Raw genomic sequence first — 17,893 nt, 5'->3', positions numbered from 1 at the left:
TCCAGCCAAATACCCCCTCGGAAGCATTTTTAGCGATGGTCAACATTGGTCAAGATAGCTGCTATCAGCCGAATGGCTTAGTACTAGCGCTACGGTACAGGGGGTATATCTCGTAAATTACCCCACTAATAATGCATGGAATGTTACCAAACTTCTGCAGTAGTACACATAGGGTCTGTACTCACAAAACGAGGCATTTGAAAGTTTGTAAGTACATCAGGAGTTTATTTAAAAGAACACTTGCCTGATAGGGTCTATCCTCTGTTGCTATGCTACCGCAGCGTAGACGCCACTTCCATGTTTACCCAGCAGGTGTTGACCTTTTTTAAAATGTGTATTTCATCAGGACCATGGTGTGACAGCCAGGGCGTCATATGGCAAGGTATGGCAGCTGCCTCACCTTGGCTCCAGGGGAAAATGTAAATGCTCGTTTTTTTTAATACATTTATGGAATTACTCTGTATCAATTTGTATTGGTTATTATATTATTTAATACATATAAATGAACTACGAATGTACATCAGAACAACACAATCGATTTCTCTAGATATTATCTTTCCCAACACATATCCATATCTTGAAATGTGGTATCTCCCAGCCCCCCACCCCTCAGAGCTGGGTCATTATTGTTGTTGCTGTTGTTTTGCTAAGCTAATTAACTAAAATGTAGAGGAAGCAGAGAACTTTAGAACTTTTTTTTTTTTTTTTTTTAATCAAAAACGGCAGGTGATGGGTCCAATGTTGCCCCAGCAGCGGAGGGAGGAGGACCAGGTAGTGAAGGTGGGATTCAGGCTGTTAACGAGGCTGTTAGCCACTCCAGCACCTGCGCCTGGGATGAAGATGCTAACAGGAAGACGGAGACTACATGCATGGAGGCTGAGAACTCGTCCACACCGACTTCTCAAATTGAATCGTAGTCTGAGTCTCCACCAATTTCTCAGATTGAAAGAGCTGGATCAGACTTGGACAGCAATAAGGAAGGTCAAGGCCCGGGTGCCAGTACAACTACAGCAGTAGCAGCCTCTGGGTCAACTGGAGCAGAGAAGAAGGATATTAGTGGATGTATAACAGATGGACTCAGGCGTCCTCGTTTGACCCACTTCCAACTAGAAATGGAAGACGCTTTAATGTCAGTGTGTATCAGGAATATGACTGGGTTGAATACTCTATGCAAGAAGATGCAGTTTATTGCTTTGCATGCCGTCACCTTGGAGGAGCCTCAACTTTAACAGGTGACAGGAATGGACTGCGCGTGTTCATAGACACTGGAAATGAGTCAAACCCTACCTGCGGACCACTATGGGCGATGACAGGCTCACACACCTTATGTTAATGGATGTTGAGCCTGCTGTCGTAAAATCACTGGACCCAGATGAACTTGTCAATGACTTTACCGGTTTGAGGCCTCGGCGTTATCCACTGATGGATTAATTATGAAAGTTCATCTTACGGTAAGATACACTACCCCAACATCTTATTAATCTATGCAATTACATAGTGAATGAAGTGAACAGAATGAGTGAAATTGTGTTTGTCAGAAAGGCTACTACTGCTCTTTACTGCTGCTTGCTATCCATGGTGCTGAAAACGGATGCGTAACGGCGCATTTGACTGAATTGATTGATGGACGTGCTTAGTTAAGTGTTTGTGTCCATAGTTATGTTAGTGCCATGTGAGTGAGGCTGCATTTGAAAAGAGTTAAAATTTTCCTAACCACACAGATAAGCTACATAGCAGACTTGTCACTTTTGTTATGATTCTTTGCTGGGCATGTATATTGATTGATACTGTAGTTAAGTCATGTGACTAGTTACCTTGCCATACCTTAGCTTTGGCTGAATTGACGCCACTGACAGCTTATGTGTCAGATTTCATTGTCTGGTTTATGCTAGTAGCATATCTGCTGGACAAGGTAGGCTTTCTACGTTAATAAACGTGATACAAATCCATTTAGTTTGAATGAACCCGATATGAAGCGATCACATTCACCGAACCTAATGGAAAAAGTGATATTATAAAGTCTTGTTGCTCATCGGCACATTTCTGTGTGTCATAAAACTTGATGAAGAAACATAAACAACATCTGTAGTGGGGACTGAACAATTCGGCGTACATACACGCCACCATAATACACTCAGTATGCATATTATTTAATTGGTGTTATGTCTGCCGAAGTGAAACGTTGTCTTCAATATGCAGCTCTACATGCTAAACATCGAATACGATGTCAGTCTTACTTTTTCGGACAAGCTGGAAGCAGCCAGTTATTTGTCTCCTGTGTTTCCTTCCTCTTCATGTCGGTTCATGTGTTGTTGGACTAAAGTATCAACGTGTCTGTTTGCAGCTTGGCGTGTGGAGACGTTGAAGGGAGGCTGAACTCTCTGTTCAGTCGAGTCCAGGCCATCCAGAAGAAGACGGGCCAGTTTGATGTGAGTCGGTGTGACGTTTAAGTTTGAAAGTTGCAGAAAACACAATGAGTGTGATTCTGATGTCCGGTGTCTCGCAGCTGTTGCTGTGTGTCGGGGAGTTCTTTGGGACGACACCGGAGGCCGAAGCCGAGTGGCAGCAGTACAAAACCGGAGCCAAGAAAGTGAGACCCGGCCGTCACACCCACTTCCAACCTTTCCTTTTAGGAATTCACTACACGTTTGGATTCAAACTTTACTGCACAAGTTGTATGGAACAATTGCCCCGTGTTGGACTGTATTCTCACCCATCATCAGTTTGTACATGACGTTGTTGCTAAGTTACGTTATTTGGTCTCTAAAACAAGTGAAGGAAAGGTGAAGAACCTGACGTTTAATAAGTGAAACACATTTACAACCCAGCTGAAGAGAAAAGCAACATTTTCATCAATTATTATAATTCCTCATGAGTTTTGCCACGAGGATTTCCTTTTAGCGTATCCAAGACAAATTATTTATTTGTATTAAACCGCTGTAAACTAGGCTGATACATTTTGGATTCCACACTTTGATCAGATCGCCTACGTCGGCAGTCGGGAGGCCTCGCAGGAACCGGCCCCGTCTCACTGCTTCACATCCAAAGACCTGTCGGCCCTCGTGGCGCCGCTGACCAGCAGCTCCAAGTTCAGAGGAGTCGACATCCTGCTGACGTCACAGTGGCCCCGCGGAGTGTCTCACTACGGAAACAACCCGGTAACCAGACTCACAATATCCATCACAATATGCTTGAAACACATTTCACATTTTGTGAAGGAAAACTAATATTTTTATTGCGTCACAGAACAGACACATGATCATGAAGATATTTACAATCCTCCCAATAATGGCAGCTCACCACGATCAACTTATTTGAGCGCTTTTTTATCGCAATCCACGATAAAATCTCCATCGGTAAACAATGTGTCAAGTGTCAACGTTGGATGTTGTTGAATTCTGGTTAAAAACATTAAGATTTAGGTGATAATCAATAAAGGAGCTTTTAATCCAGAGCTCAGGACTGTCAAACATTACTGTCAAATGTTTTGTTTTCCAAAATTTCACAAAACACATAAAATATTATATTGAATTGTTTAATTCATGGTGGAGCTTCTTTCAGGTTCCTTGAACAGAGTAAACAGACAAAACATCCCACCTTGCTGTTCATAGATCCACAAATGTCCATCTTTATTGAGCTCAAAATGCAGAATTAATTCATAAATACAGAAATGAACCTTTTTTAAACCAACGTGGATGCAAAGTTCTTAAAGAATTTGCAAACTGTATCTGTTGAAGAAGACTGTGTGATATATGCGCAGCACAGGTAGGCAGCTGCGACGCTGCCGTGTGACCGCAGGCACTCCACGACCGCACGTGAGAGACAGAAGGCTTTGAATGTCAATCGCTTGTGTCTCAACTTGCGCCACAAGAGGCGGCCGCAGCACGGGTAGCGTCCACGACACTGTCCTGTGACCGCCATCCAACGATTCAGCCAGACTTTTATTTGCTTTATGTCTATAAATAAATACATTGACATGTGATTTTGTTATTCTGTTTTTTTTTTTTTTTTTGCCAGTGCCATACAGCCACAATGTTTGGGGATATGTGGTATTTTACATATTTGAAAAGAAACTATTGTACTGTCACTTTCATTGAATCGGCTTCTTTATTTTATAAAATATCTACAACAAATATTAACCGTAGAATCGAATCGTATCGTTCTTACACTGTATGGAATCGATTCGAATCGAATCGGTCTGTAATAAAAGGATATCGTTTTTGAATCGAATCGTAACCTGTGTATCTAGATGCATATCGAACCGTTTATCACAGAGAGATGTGCAACCCTAATATATATATATATTTATATATATATATATATATATATATATATATATTATAGAGAGAGAGAGAGAAAGAGGGATAGGTTAATTGATGACTCTAAATTGCCCGTAGGTGTGAATGTGAGTGTCAATGGTTGTTTGTCTCTACATGTTGGCCCGGCGATAGACTGGCGTCCTGTCCAGGGTGTACCCTGCCTTCGCCAAATGACACCCATATGTAAATGAAGGTGTGCCTTGAAGGCGTCACTTAGCAGCCATTTGATAATCAACATAAGGATATTTATTTGGGTATGGGTAAATAAAAAAGGTATACAGATAGGGACAAAAGCTGTTATAAAAGAAAATATTATATTGGGAAATATTAAATCTGAAAATAAATTAATATTAAAATCTCAAATGACCAAAACCATTCTTAGTCTGGCCCCTCACCTGAGACCAATTTGCCATGGGAAACCCCACCAGGAGCTCCAGACAACACAGCCCTCAGGGTCATAGGGACACACAAACCTCTCCACCGCGGTAAGGTGATGGTTCCCGGAGAGGAAAAATATCAATTTGACATTGAAATTGATATAACGACCATTTATGAGTAGAGATATAGGCCTCGTTTATGTCAGGTGTCACGTAATGTGTATCGTTAGCCTCATAGCATGATTGCCTAAGTCATTTTTTGGCCAAATTGTCATATCGGCCTAATTTTATTCTCCTACCACTGCCACATCATCCTGTTTTTCTGCCTATGCATGAGAAAGAGGGCTCAGCTGTCCACATTTGCAGCATTAGCTCTTCGCTCTGATTCATTTTCATCTGGTAAGAGTTCATATTTCTTCAGTTTTCTTCAACTTGTATTTTTTAGGCAATTGATGATGGGTCTTTTTCAAGAGACAAATACAACGTCATCATCCAAACAACGACGTCTCTTTTTCACGACATCGTCAGTTGGACCATTTGGAGCCGCTGCAACCTCCTGATACAGCTGTTTAGGATGCTCTGGAGCAACGTCATCATCCAAACAAGGAAACACAATGCGTCCCAAAGCTGGGTGTTTGTTTTTCTGCCTCCTTTTACAGGTGTCACGTAATGTGTATCGTTAGCCTCATAGCATGATTGCCAAGTCATTTTTTGGCCAAATTGTCATATCGGCCTAATTTTATTCTCCTACCACTGCCACATCATCCTGTTTTTCTGCCTATGCATGAGAAAGAGGGCTCAGCTGTCCACATTTGCAGCATTAGCTCTTCTCTTTGATTCATTTTCATCTGGTAAGAGTTCATATTTTTTGGCCAAATTGTCATATCGGCCTAATTTTATTCTCCTACCACTTCTGCATCATCCGGCCTTTCTGCCTATGGATGAGAAAGAGGGCTCGGCTGTCCAATTTGCAGCATTAGCTCTTCTCTTTGATTCATTTTCATCTGGTAAGAGTTCATATTTCTTCAGTTTTCTTCAACTTGTATTTTTTAGGCAATTGATGATGGGTCTTTTTCAAGAGACAAATACCAATGTGATTTTGGTTTTTTCCAAAAACATTGAAATATGACTGGCAACTTTCTTCAAATGAAGTCTTACTGAGACATAAACAATATCACAAAACAGCACATCACTTAACAACATAACACCCAGCCGCTTGCAAATGCTCACCTATGCCCAACAGTCAGGGGCCCAGGCCGCTACGTATTTAGCTCCCATACCCAGACCCCGCCCCACGGGGTGAGCACCGGCAGCATTGCTGTGCTTTTACAGTCGATTGCACATACATATATAGAGAGATAAAGATATACATATCGTTATACATATTTATATCTCTGTTTAGGTCGCTTCAGAGCAATCTCATGCTCCAAACAAGGAAATGCAACATTTCTGGATTTAGGGTGACTTCTTTTAACTCCCACATCTCTTGTTTGTGTTTGTTTTTTGTTTTTTTTTTAATGGGAGGAATCCGGAGCATCCGGCGAAAACCCACACAAGACAACATGGAAACTCAACACAGAGAAGACCTGGTACAGACTCAGGACCTTTCACTGTGAGGCTGCTTCTTTTAATTTGGAGGCAGTGGAACTCCATGATGCAGCTGTTTAGGATGCTTTCGAGCAACGTCATGATGCAAACGACGATGTCTCTTTTTCACGACATCGTCAGTTGGACCATTTGGAGCCGCTGCAACCTCTTGATACAGCCGTTTAGGATGCTCTGGAGCAAAGTCATCATCCAAACAACGACGTCTCTTTTTCACGACATCGTCAGTTGGACCATTTGGAGCCGCTGGAACCTCTTGATACAGCCGTTTAGGATGCTCTGGAGCAACATCATCATCCAAACAAGGAAACACAATGCGTCCCAAAGCTGGGTGTTTGTTTTTCTGCCTCCTTTTACAGGTGTCACGTAATGTGTATCGTTAGCCTCATAGCATGATTGCCAAGTCATTTTTTGGCCAAATTGTCATATCGGCCTAATTTTATTCTCCTACCACTGCCACATCATCCTGTTTTTCTGCCTATGCATGAGAAAGAGGGCTCAGCTGTCCACATTTGCAGCATTAGCTCTTCTCTTTGATTCATTTTCATCTGGTAAGAGTTCATATTTTTTGGCCAAATTGTCATATCGGCCTAATTTTATTCTCCTACCACTTCTGCATCATCCAGCCTTTCTGCCTATGGATGAGAAAGAGGGCTCGGCTGTCCAATTTGCAGCATTAGCTCTTCTCTTTGATTCATTTTCATCTGGTAAGAGTTCATATTTCTTCAGTTTTCTTCAACTTGTATTTTTTAGGCAATTGATGATGGGTCTTTTTCAAGAGACAAATACCAATGTGATTTTGGTTTTTTCCAAAAACATTGAAATATGACTGGCAACTTTCTTCAAATGAAGTCTTACTGAGACATAAACAATATCACAAAACAGCACATCACTTAACAACATAACACCCAGCCGCTTGCAAATGCTCACCTATGCCCAACAGTCAGGGGCCCAGGCCGCTACGTATTTAGCTCCCATACCCAGACCCCGCCCCACGGGGTGAGCACCGGCAGCATTGCTGTGCTTTTACAGTCGATTGCACATACATATATAGAGAGATAAAGATATACATATCGTTATACATATTTATATCTCTGTTTAGGTCGCTTCAGAGCAATCTCATGCTCCAAACAAGGAAATGCAACATTTCTGGATTTAGGGTGACTTCTTTTAACTCCCACATCTCTTGTTTGTGTTTGTTTTTTGTTTTTTTTTTAATGGGAGGAATCCGGAGCATCCGGCGAAAACCCACACAAGACAACATGGAAACTCAACACAGAGAAGACCTGGTACAGACTCAGGACCTTTCACTGTGAGGCTGCTTCTTTTAATTTGGAGGCAGTGGAACTCCATGATGCAGCTGTTTAGGATGCTTTCGAGCAACGTCATGATGCAAACGACGACGTCTCTTTTTCACGACATCGTCAGTTGGACCATTTGGAGCCGCTGCAACCTCCTGATACAGCTGTTTAGGATGCTCTGGAGCAACGTCATCATCCAAACAAGGAAACACAATGCGTCCCAAAACTGGGTGTTTCTTTTTCTGCCTCCTTTTACAGGTGTCACGTAATGTGTATCGTTAGCCTCATAGCATGATTGCCAAGTCATTTTTTGGCCAAATTGTCATATCGGCCTAATTTTATTCTCCTACCACTGCCACATCATCCTGTTTTTCTGCCTATGCATGAGAAAGAGGGCTCAGCTGTCCACATTTGCAGCATTAGCTCTTCTCTTTGATTCATTTTCATCTGGTAAGAGTTCATATTTTTTGGCCAAATTGTCATATCGGCCTAATTTTATTCTCCTACCACTTCTGCATCATCCGGCCTTTCTGCCTATGGATAAGAAAGAGGGCTCGGCTGTCCAATTTGCAGCATTAGCTCTTCTCTTTGATTCATTTTCATCTGGTAAGAGTTCATATTTCTTCAGTTTTCTTCAACTTGTATTTTTTAGGCAATTGATGATGGGTCTTTTTCAAGAGACAAATACCAATGTGATTTTGTTTTTTTCCAAAAACATTGAAATATGACTGGCAACTTTCTTCAAATGAAGTCTTACTGAGACATAAACAATATCACAAAACAGCACATCACTTAACAACATAACACCCAGCCGCTTGCAAATGCTCACCTATGCCCAACAGTCAGGGGCCCAGGCCGCTACGTATTTAGCTCCCATACCCAGACCCCGCCCCACGGGGTGAGCACCGGCAGCATTGCTGTGCTTTTACAGTCGATTGCACATACATATATAGAGAGATAAAGATATACATATCTTTATACATATTTATATCTCTGTTTAGGTCGCTTCAGAGCAATCTCATGCTCCAAACAAGGAAATGCAACATTTCTGGATTTAGGGTGACTTCTTTTAACTCCCACATCTCTTGTTTGTGTTTGTTTTTTTTTTTTTTAATGGGAGGAAACCGGAGCATCCGGCGAAAACCCACACAAGAGAACATGGAAACTCAACACAGAGAAGACCTGGTACAGACTCAGGACCTTTCACTGTGAGGCTGCTTCTTTTAATTTGGAGGCAGTGGAACTCCATGATGCAGCTGTTTAGGATGCTTTCGAGCAACGTCATGATGCAAACGACGATGTCTCTTTTTCACGACATCGTCAGTTGGACCATTTGGAGCCGCTGCAACCTCTTGATACAGCCGTTTAGGATGCTCTGGAGCAAAGTCATCATCCAAACAACGACGTCTCTTTTTCACGACATCGTCAGTTGGACCATTTGGAGCCGCTGGAACCTCTTGATACAGCCGTTTAGGATGCTCTGGAGCAACATCATCATCCAAACAAGGAAACACAATGCGTCCCAAAGCTGGGTGTTTGTTTTTCTGCCTCCTTTTACAGGTGTCACGTAATGTGTATCGTTAGCCTCATAGCATGATTGCCTCAGTCATTTTTTGGCCAAATTGTCATATCGGCCTAATTTTATTCTCCTACCACTGCCACATCATCCTGTTTTTCTGCCTATGCATGAGAAAGAGGGCTCAGCTGTCCACATTTGCAGCATTAGCTCTTCTCTTTGATTAATTTTCATCTGGTAAGAGTTCATATTTCTTCAGTTTTCTTCAACTTGTATTTTTTAGGCAATTGATGATGGGTCTTTTTCAAGAGACAAATACCAATGTGATTTTGTTTTTTTCCAAAAACATTGAAATATGACTGGCAACTTTCTTCAAATGAAGTCTTACTGAGACATAAACAATATCACAAAACAGCACATCACTTAACAACATAACACCCAGCCGCTTGCAAATGCTCACCTATGGCCAACAGTCAGGGGCCCAGGCCGCTACGTATTTAGCTCCCATACCCAGACCCCGCCCCACGGGTGAGCACCGGCAGCATTGCTGTGCTTTTACAGTCGAATGCACATACATATATAGAGAGATAAAGATATACATATCTTTATACATATATGTCTGTTTAGGTCGCTTCAGAGCAATCTCATGCTCCAAACAAGGAAATGCAACATTTCTGGATTAAGTGTGACCTCTTTTAACTCCCACGTTTCTTGTTTGTGTTTTTTTTTTTTTTTTTTTTTTTAATGGGAGGAAACCGGAGCACCCGGCAAAAACCCACACAAGAGAACATGGAAACTCAACACAAATAAGACCTGGGACAGATTCAGGACCTTTGACTGTGAGGCTGCTTCTTTTAACTCCCACGTCTCTTGTTTGTGTTTTTTTTTTTTAATGGGAGGAAACCGGAGCACCCGGCGAAAACCCACACAAGAGAACATGGAAACTCAACACAGACAACACCTGGGACAGACCCCGGACCTTCTTACTGTGTCTACGTCTCTCCTACGACTCCTACGTTTCTTGTTGTTTTTTTTTGGAGGTGCTGGAACCTCTTGATGCAGCCGTTTAAGATGCTTTGGAGCAACATCATGATGCCAACGACGACGTCTCTTTATCATCACATCGTCAGCAGGACGATTTGGAGGCACTGGAACTCCATGATGCAGCTGTTTAGGAAGCTTTGGAGCAACGTCATGATGCAAACAACGACGTCTCTTTTTCACGACATCGTCAGTTGGACCATTTGGAGCCGCTGGAACCTCCTGATACAGCCGTTTAGGAAGCTCTGGAGCAACGTCATCATCCAAACAACGACGTCTCTTTTTCACGACATCGTCAGTTGGACCATTTGGAGCCGCTGGAGCCTCCTGATGCAGCTGTTTAGGAAGCTTTGGAGCAACGTAATGATGCAAACGACGACGTCTCTTTTTCACGACATCGTCAGTTGGACCATTTGGAGCCGCTGCAACCTCCTGATACAGCCGTTTAGGATGCTCTGGAGCAACGTCATCATCCAAACAAGGAAACACAATGCGTCCCAAAGCTGGTTGTTTCTCTTTCTGCTTCCTTTTACGAGCAGCAGCAGGTGGAGGACTTGGAGGCAGTGGAACTTCATGACTTGGCCGTTTAGGAGGCTTTGGACCAATGTCATAAGTTTTCCAAAATACATTTTCACACGATTTTGGGTGCATCCATCCAGCAGGTCGAGGACGTGGAACCTCACAAATTGAGAGGCTGCGGAAACGGGAAATCACATCATCAAGCAGAGAAGGAAACCCTATGGTTTTCTTTACATTTGAATTCATCTTGTCCTTGAACAAAAAATGATCCACAATGCAATTAAACCAAGAACTATTTCAATCTCTATATCACTAAAACTGTTGCAATTCACTGTTGAGAGCCATAAGCTATAGTGCTTTGGACTCTGTCACTTATATAGGATTCTGGACCAGTGATGTCACACCTTTTGGCTTTGATCTAGATCAAAGGCACAACATCAAGGTATGTCACGTTTGGCTTCTTTTTTTTCTTTTTTTCATGTTTACAACATAGATGCATAACATCTCCATGACAACCAGAAAGAAAGAAGAAGAAAAAACTTGACTTTGGGGACTATTGCACCCTATCATGTATAATTCCTGTAGCACCCTATAATGTAATAATTCCTGAAAATGTAAGAAAATTTGCACTTAAAGCAATTCTTACCTTTCTGGCATTTTTACACTTTTCTTCTGTAATCTTAAAATGCTCCTAATAAGCGTATGGTACACTAAAATGTAAAATAAATCCATCAGGTGTTGAAACTCATCAAAGTTTAATTCTCATATTTCTGATAAAAGTCTGACCAATCATTTTATTCCGACCGAATAAACGGATTGGCGGAGGTTCCTGCCTTCATCCGTCGCAGCGTCGCCTATGCGGTCACGGCTTGCTAGTCGCGCCTCTCTAGCAGAGCAGTCTGTGAGAGAGAGCACGGAACGGCGAAGAACTGACAATGACGACCAAGCCAAGCTGCCACTTCCACCCCCAGCTGCTCCCACAGAGAAAACTATCAGCTAAAAGACGACTATTTCGCAAAAAGCTGCGTAAAAGAAAACACTTGATGAGTCGAGAGGCAGGACACGAGCCCTGCGATGGACTGGCGTCCTGTCCAGGGTGTACCGTGCCTTCGCCCACTGACAGCTGGGATCGGCTCCAGCCCCCCCGTGACCCTAAATACAGGATAAGCGTTAGAAAATGGATGGATGGATGGATGGATTCCATTTGATTGTCTTCAGCACTGCCTTGGACCCAAATTGGCAAGAAGACCCAGAGGAACCCCAGCACCCTCAGGACCCCCAGGACCCTCAGGACCAGACCACAGAGACGAGGGAAGCAATGCCTTGATCCTGAAATGGAAGAACCAGGTAAGGAATAACTGTATTAAGCTGCTATTATTATTATTATTATTATTATCATCATTATTATTATGCTTGATCTAATACATTTACCTTTGTTTTCTTCATGAAGTCAATTTAAGAAATCAATGAAATGTTTTTTTTTTTCATTCATAAAGAAGCCAAAGGATGAGAAAGATGAGCAAGCGCCCAGAGATGAACATGAGGGAAGCGACGTGTCCACAGAGAACATGGACGAGCACAGCGAGGCATCAAAGTATGTGAACTTGATTATGTTGCAGTGACTTTATGTGAGCACACGTTTTTAAAATGTCTCTCTAGATACTGTAAGTTTCCTCCAGAATATTCTAGAGTTGCTCCCCACTGCTGCTCTAAGTGTTTTCTGTTCTTCTTGTCCTTTCTCTTCAGGTCCATCAGGTCCAGGTCTATGAAGTCTGTCTGTCTCCTCACCAGCAGCAAAGCAGCAGAGCGTCTAAGCTCCAGAGAAGATGCTCTCCTCCAGAGACGTGTCCAGACTTCTGCTTATGAGAGCTGAGCAAACAGCTGACCAGTCGGCAGAGAGCATTCTGGGAAGTGCCAGCTGAAAGACATCTCCAGTGTCTACAGTACATCATCAGACCACCCAAACAGTTCCTCCAATAAAAAGACAAAAGTCTGTCTATGTTTACGATTGGTCTCTGTCTTTAATGTTGGATGTAAAAAAAAGATAGAAGCTGAAAACATGGAGTGGACTCAAACGTGTAAAATCATTGCTCTCAGTCACTTTGCTGCAGTTATCAAATTCTAATAGTTTCACATCACATCATCATGGAATCAGTCTTGAACCACTTTGAGTAACTTCTATATAGAAACAACCTTAGAATGTATTCTAAACATACATCCTACAGATATCATAAAGCCCTCAGATAACTTCAGATAGCAGTGAAACAGCACCATCTTGTGGTGGCCGTGTGTTGCTATAAGTCCAACCAGAAGCCTCCGTAAACACTGTTGTCACGGTGTGTTAACTTTCCAGCTTATCGGCCCTGAACCCTAGTTGGGAGCACGCTGTGGATGCTAACGTGACCTTTGCTCGTTCAGCTGGTGACCCGCATTTCTAGTGTCCGGGTGACATGACCAGAAGAATGACAGGAGAGATCCTTCACCGTCCAACCAGAGGCTTTCATTGAGTCGTCTACAAGAGGACAAACGCTGCAGTCTTGTGAGGCTGTAATCTTGAGCTCATCTAATACACTTCTGCTGGCTAACAACACTCATTTGTACATCAACTTCACCGGAGCAGCGGCTTCTCACATCCACACACATCCACGGAGACTACGCTTCCCATCACACCTCACCTCACATACAGGTACGCAGGTTACCCATAAGGCCGGCAACACTACCCCCATCCTGGATGATAATTAAATCCCTAATATCACTCCAGCATTAATACACTACTGAAATATTCCCACAGTCCATGAAGGGGTCCTCTCCCAGTGAGAGAACTTAAAGGCGAGGATGGGTGAAGGAATATCCAACAGAAGTCCATTGAACACACCGTGTGTCCTTCGTCCATAAAGGTAACTGAGTGTCCATAACATAACATACTTCTGCAGACTGAAAGGTTCAATACTGCTAATGCAGCGTTTAGCTCTGGCGTCGTGTGACATCACCCTGTGGTTTTCTCTTGTTTTGATGTACTTTTCCATTTACACACATACCCCTCTACTGGAATATCACTTAAGGTGCAAATATGGAATCATGTAATGCAGCAAGTATTGAGATTACTCTACAGTTTACCATCTTAGACCAAAACATAGAAAACAATTTCTGGAGCTTTGTTCCCCTCTTCATCCTAGAGGGGCACTGTATCTGCCAAAACCCTGGCATCTGAGGAGGCTTTTTACTCATGAAGATATTTTTATAATTATCCTCATAATGGAAATTCACCACAATCATCTTATTGTGAGTTCATGATGGAGGATTTTCCCATTCCTAATCTGGGGTATAGTTGCTCTTTAAATTGGCAGTTCACATGTATAAGTGTTTATCTCTGGAGTTTGGAGACTCCGTTTGTTACTCCAGCCATCAGATGAAGGGTGATAAATACAATATTTGCCTGTGGAAAAGCAGATACTCAAGTAAAGTACTTGGACCTAAAAACTGTACTTTAAAGTACTTGAGTAACTGTTATTTGCAGCCGCAAAGAAAAACAATATTAAAGTCAGAATAAACTCAAATCTCATTCTGTGTTGTTAGACCAAAGACGACATGATACTCTGATCAAAGACTCCACGTCAGTGTGCAGGTTGTTATCATTCCTGTAACCGCGGTTACCGTGCTTTTGAATCCCATTAAAACTCCTCTCCTGGTTTCCAAAGCAGCGGCTGGTCTGGCTGGAACATCTCAGACATGAGTGTGAATTGAGTTTTTGTGTCCCATGCAACGAGAAGTGAATCACCCGGTGGTTTCATGGACTACCATTCTAAAGCCTCAAGTTCATAATCTGCTTTCTGGTCCATTTGACTCTAAATGGACCATCATTTACCAAATGAACATCATGCTGGAATGTTTTATTTAAATGGCATAAAAGTAGCCAGTGATTGGACAATATAGGATTTTATTGCTTAAAAAAAACAAAAAAACACTGACAATCCCACTATCAGGATGACGGTAAATATCATCACGTGAACTGAAAAAGCTGTCGTGAAGAGAAATGAAAAACAGAGCCGTACTTTAAAAATGATGAGGGAATGATGAGAAAGAACAGACTCATATTGTTTTAAAATGTGTCAAAAGTATTTTACTCAACTGGAAGGACAGATCAAAACTATCAACCCACCATTGGCTTAATCTATGAACCGACCATGCAAATCTGGAACAGTTTACCTCACTGTTGGTACTATTACTTGTTAATACTACCACTACTGCTAATGCTGCTACTACTATACTACCACCAACACCAAATACAGTTGGAACCCAAGGGCCCAGATTTCTGCCTGAAAGCCCATTACATATTATTACACTGTGGCTGTAACGCTCCTGGTGATGTTGGGACTTTGAAATTGTATTGACTCTGGAGCGTATTCTAGTCCTGCTCCATGTGTTAAGATGACTTCTGATGTGACACTATAAATAACATTGAATTGAATAAGATTGAATTGGATCATCAATAAAAGACAATATGACAGCATTCAATCAAACTTGGTTTCCTTTTCTCTTTACTTTCACGTTTGTTTTTTTTCTTTGGTGTTTGTTTCAGACTGTCCTCCTCGAGAAAACGACCACATCGGTCGTGTGTCAAGCACCGAATTACGACCATATGTTACGTTTCAAAATAGCGCGCCCTCTAGCGGTCAAGTAAATATCGACACTCCGGTGTCTCAGACGATCGCCCCCCGTCAATCATCGGCAGAGACCCCCCCCCCCCCCCCCCACACGTCGACCTAAACGAAAAAGGGGAATAACACTTATCTTATCTTTTCAATTTTAAGTTACATTAATATCATTCATGGATATTTAATTTACTTGGCTTCCATTTTTTAACAGTTTTATTATTCCATCCTATTTGAAAACGCACGTGTACATAATCAAATACAAGTACAATTTAATGGAAAACAATCAAAATGGTTTAATTGAAAATGAATGATTGGTGATTTATGAGATGAAAAGTACATATTTGACCTTGGAAATAATATTGACTCAAGATCACCTTTGAAGATTGTGATAGAAAGCTCTTCAAAAAGATAGTAAGTGGACATTACGTTGCGATTATACGGATAAAATGGTAAATTATTTGTAACTTACTTTACATGAAAGAATCTCACCTGGCAACCACCGTCTCCGCTCTAAAATCTCTCCAGCTAACAGCCTGACTTATTTATTTGTTGTTTTTGATCGACTTAAATGATTTGGAGCAGACATAAAAATCTACATTAATACTTAATACATATGTCGTATTTTTAAAACACATTTTGCAACTATAGATTGTAAGGAAAAGAAAAAAGAAAGGTTCCGCTATTATATCGATCGGACCACTATTAGCGACGAACCAGATTTTCAAGTTCCAAAAAACAACATATGGCATAAGTTTAACTGTAGAAATACTTCATATAAACTTCAATGGTACTTAATCTTGTTAAAATACCATGAATATATGGTCCTTTTTAAAATGTGTATTTCATCAGGACCATGGTGTAACAGCTTGTGTGCCAGATTTCATTGTCTGGTTTATGCTAGTAGCATATCTGCTGGACAAGGGAGGTTTTCTACGTAAATAAACGTGATACAAATCCACTTAGTTCGGCATATTTCTGTGTGTTAAAACTTGATGAAGAAACATCAATGTATGCAGTAGCCTATTTTGAGGCAGAAAATAAATACAGGAAGGTACAGGAAGTACTATTGATTATTCTCAATATGGATTCATCTGTTGTGGATTCATTGTTTATACAATAATTGAAAAGGTCAGTTTACCGGAGCTGATGCCTTTATATATATCATATCATATACTTGTTTTGCCCAACCAACAGGATGAAAGATATTCTAATTCTAATCAGAAAAAAAGAGGAAATTCTCAAGATGTATGAACAAATCAAAATAGTCAATCATCTTAATTTACTTATCAATTAAACAACAGTGTCTTGGAAGTGCAATACAACATAACCGTATCATGACACACTGACAAGAACCCAAGCAACATTTGACCGTATTGTCAGGTCTGCAGGTCTTTGTGTCGGTTTCTGGAGGTCTTTGTGTCGGATCTGGAGGTCTTTGTGTCGGGTCTGCAGGTCTTTGTGTCGGGTCTTGAGGTCTTTGTGTCGGGTGGAGGTCTTTGTGTGGAATCTGCAGGTCTTTGTGTCGGGTCTGCAGGTCTTTGTGTCGGGTCTGCAGGTTTTTGTGTCGGTTTCTGGAGGTCTTTGTGTTGGGTCTGCAGGTCTTTGTGTCGGGTCTGCAGGTCTTTGTGTCGGGTCTGCAGGTCTTTGTGTCGGGTCTTGAGGTCTTTGTGTCGGGTCTTGAGGTCTTTGTGTCGGGCTGCAGGTCTTTGTGTCGGGTCTTGAGGTCTTTGTGTCGGGTCTGGAGGACTTTGTGTCGGGTCTGGAGGTCTTTTTGTGGTCTTTGTTGTGGTCTTTGTGTGTCTCCTCGGTTGTCCACTGTGGATGTGGGCAGCAACGTGGCTTTGTAGCCAGGAAGCTGAGGTCTTCACTCTCTTACTTCTTCACCTCTACGACTTTCCACTGTGGGACAAAGCAACGTGCTGAACTCAAAAAGTGATTTGGTTCTTACTGAAATTAAATACATTTCATTTAAATCAATTAAATAAAAGCTTGTCTATTTATATATGTATGTGTAATATAAATGACTTAGGCAATAAAACAACAATTGACAAATAGTCAATTCATTTTCTGTAACTTTTCAGTCAAATCAATAAACATTCAAAGAAAATCCCACATCAACGCATTTTCCATTCACATCAAGTCTGGAAACTGATGACTGGAAAATCTAACACAAAGGTAAAATTGGTATAATTGGTAACTTTCCAACACACTGGGGTCTAAAAAATCTCCATCCTCCTACAAGCACGTCTGCACATTTAGCTTTCCTCTCTGCTGTGTGTGAGTGTTTTGTGATCTCTGTAAATTTCCAGTTTCCAAAAGGCATTTTCCACCTGCTATCAAATAACCGTTCAACACTGCAGCCAAAACCTGAGTGATTTTAATCTTTAATCTTCATGTCTTCACTTCAGCTTAGCCACCTCTTCCGGAGCCTTATACCAGATTCCTAACAGACGCATCACATTATATTTTTTTTATTTTTTTTTATGGTGCAGTGAGGTCAATAAAGCAGTCTCTAAAGCAGAAGATCTCGAACCCAAAAGCACCTGTTCAACGGAAGAAC

At 41.6% G+C, this 17,893-nt stretch overlaps 2 protein-coding genes across 2 annotated transcripts in view; one reads left to right on the top strand and one right to left on the bottom strand.

Moving 5' to 3' along the window:
• Positions 1-17,893, bottom strand: part of LOC311014681 (ceruloplasmin-like) — an 87,108-nt gene that overhangs the window by 29,755 nt on the left and 39,460 nt on the right. The gene's annotated exons all lie outside the window — the stretch shown is intronic.
• On the top strand, positions 11,864-12,647 carry LOC311015278 (uncharacterized protein; the record flags this gene model as incomplete). The annotated part of the gene is made up of 3 exons (XM_084012404.1): positions 11,864-12,025; positions 12,175-12,272; positions 12,425-12,647. The coding sequence occupies 3 exons, from the start codon at positions 11,864-11,866 to the stop codon at positions 12,549-12,551; spliced, it is 387 nt and encodes a 128-aa protein (XP_083868530.1). The 3' UTR covers positions 12,552-12,647.

The sequence above is a fragment of the Eutrigla gurnardus genome (genome assembly GCF_963514095.1).
Source record: "Eutrigla gurnardus genome assembly, chromosome: 6".
NCBI lineage: Eukaryota > Metazoa > Chordata > Actinopteri > Perciformes > Triglidae > Eutrigla > Eutrigla gurnardus.
This window is presented reverse-complemented; position numbering and strand designations above follow the sequence as displayed.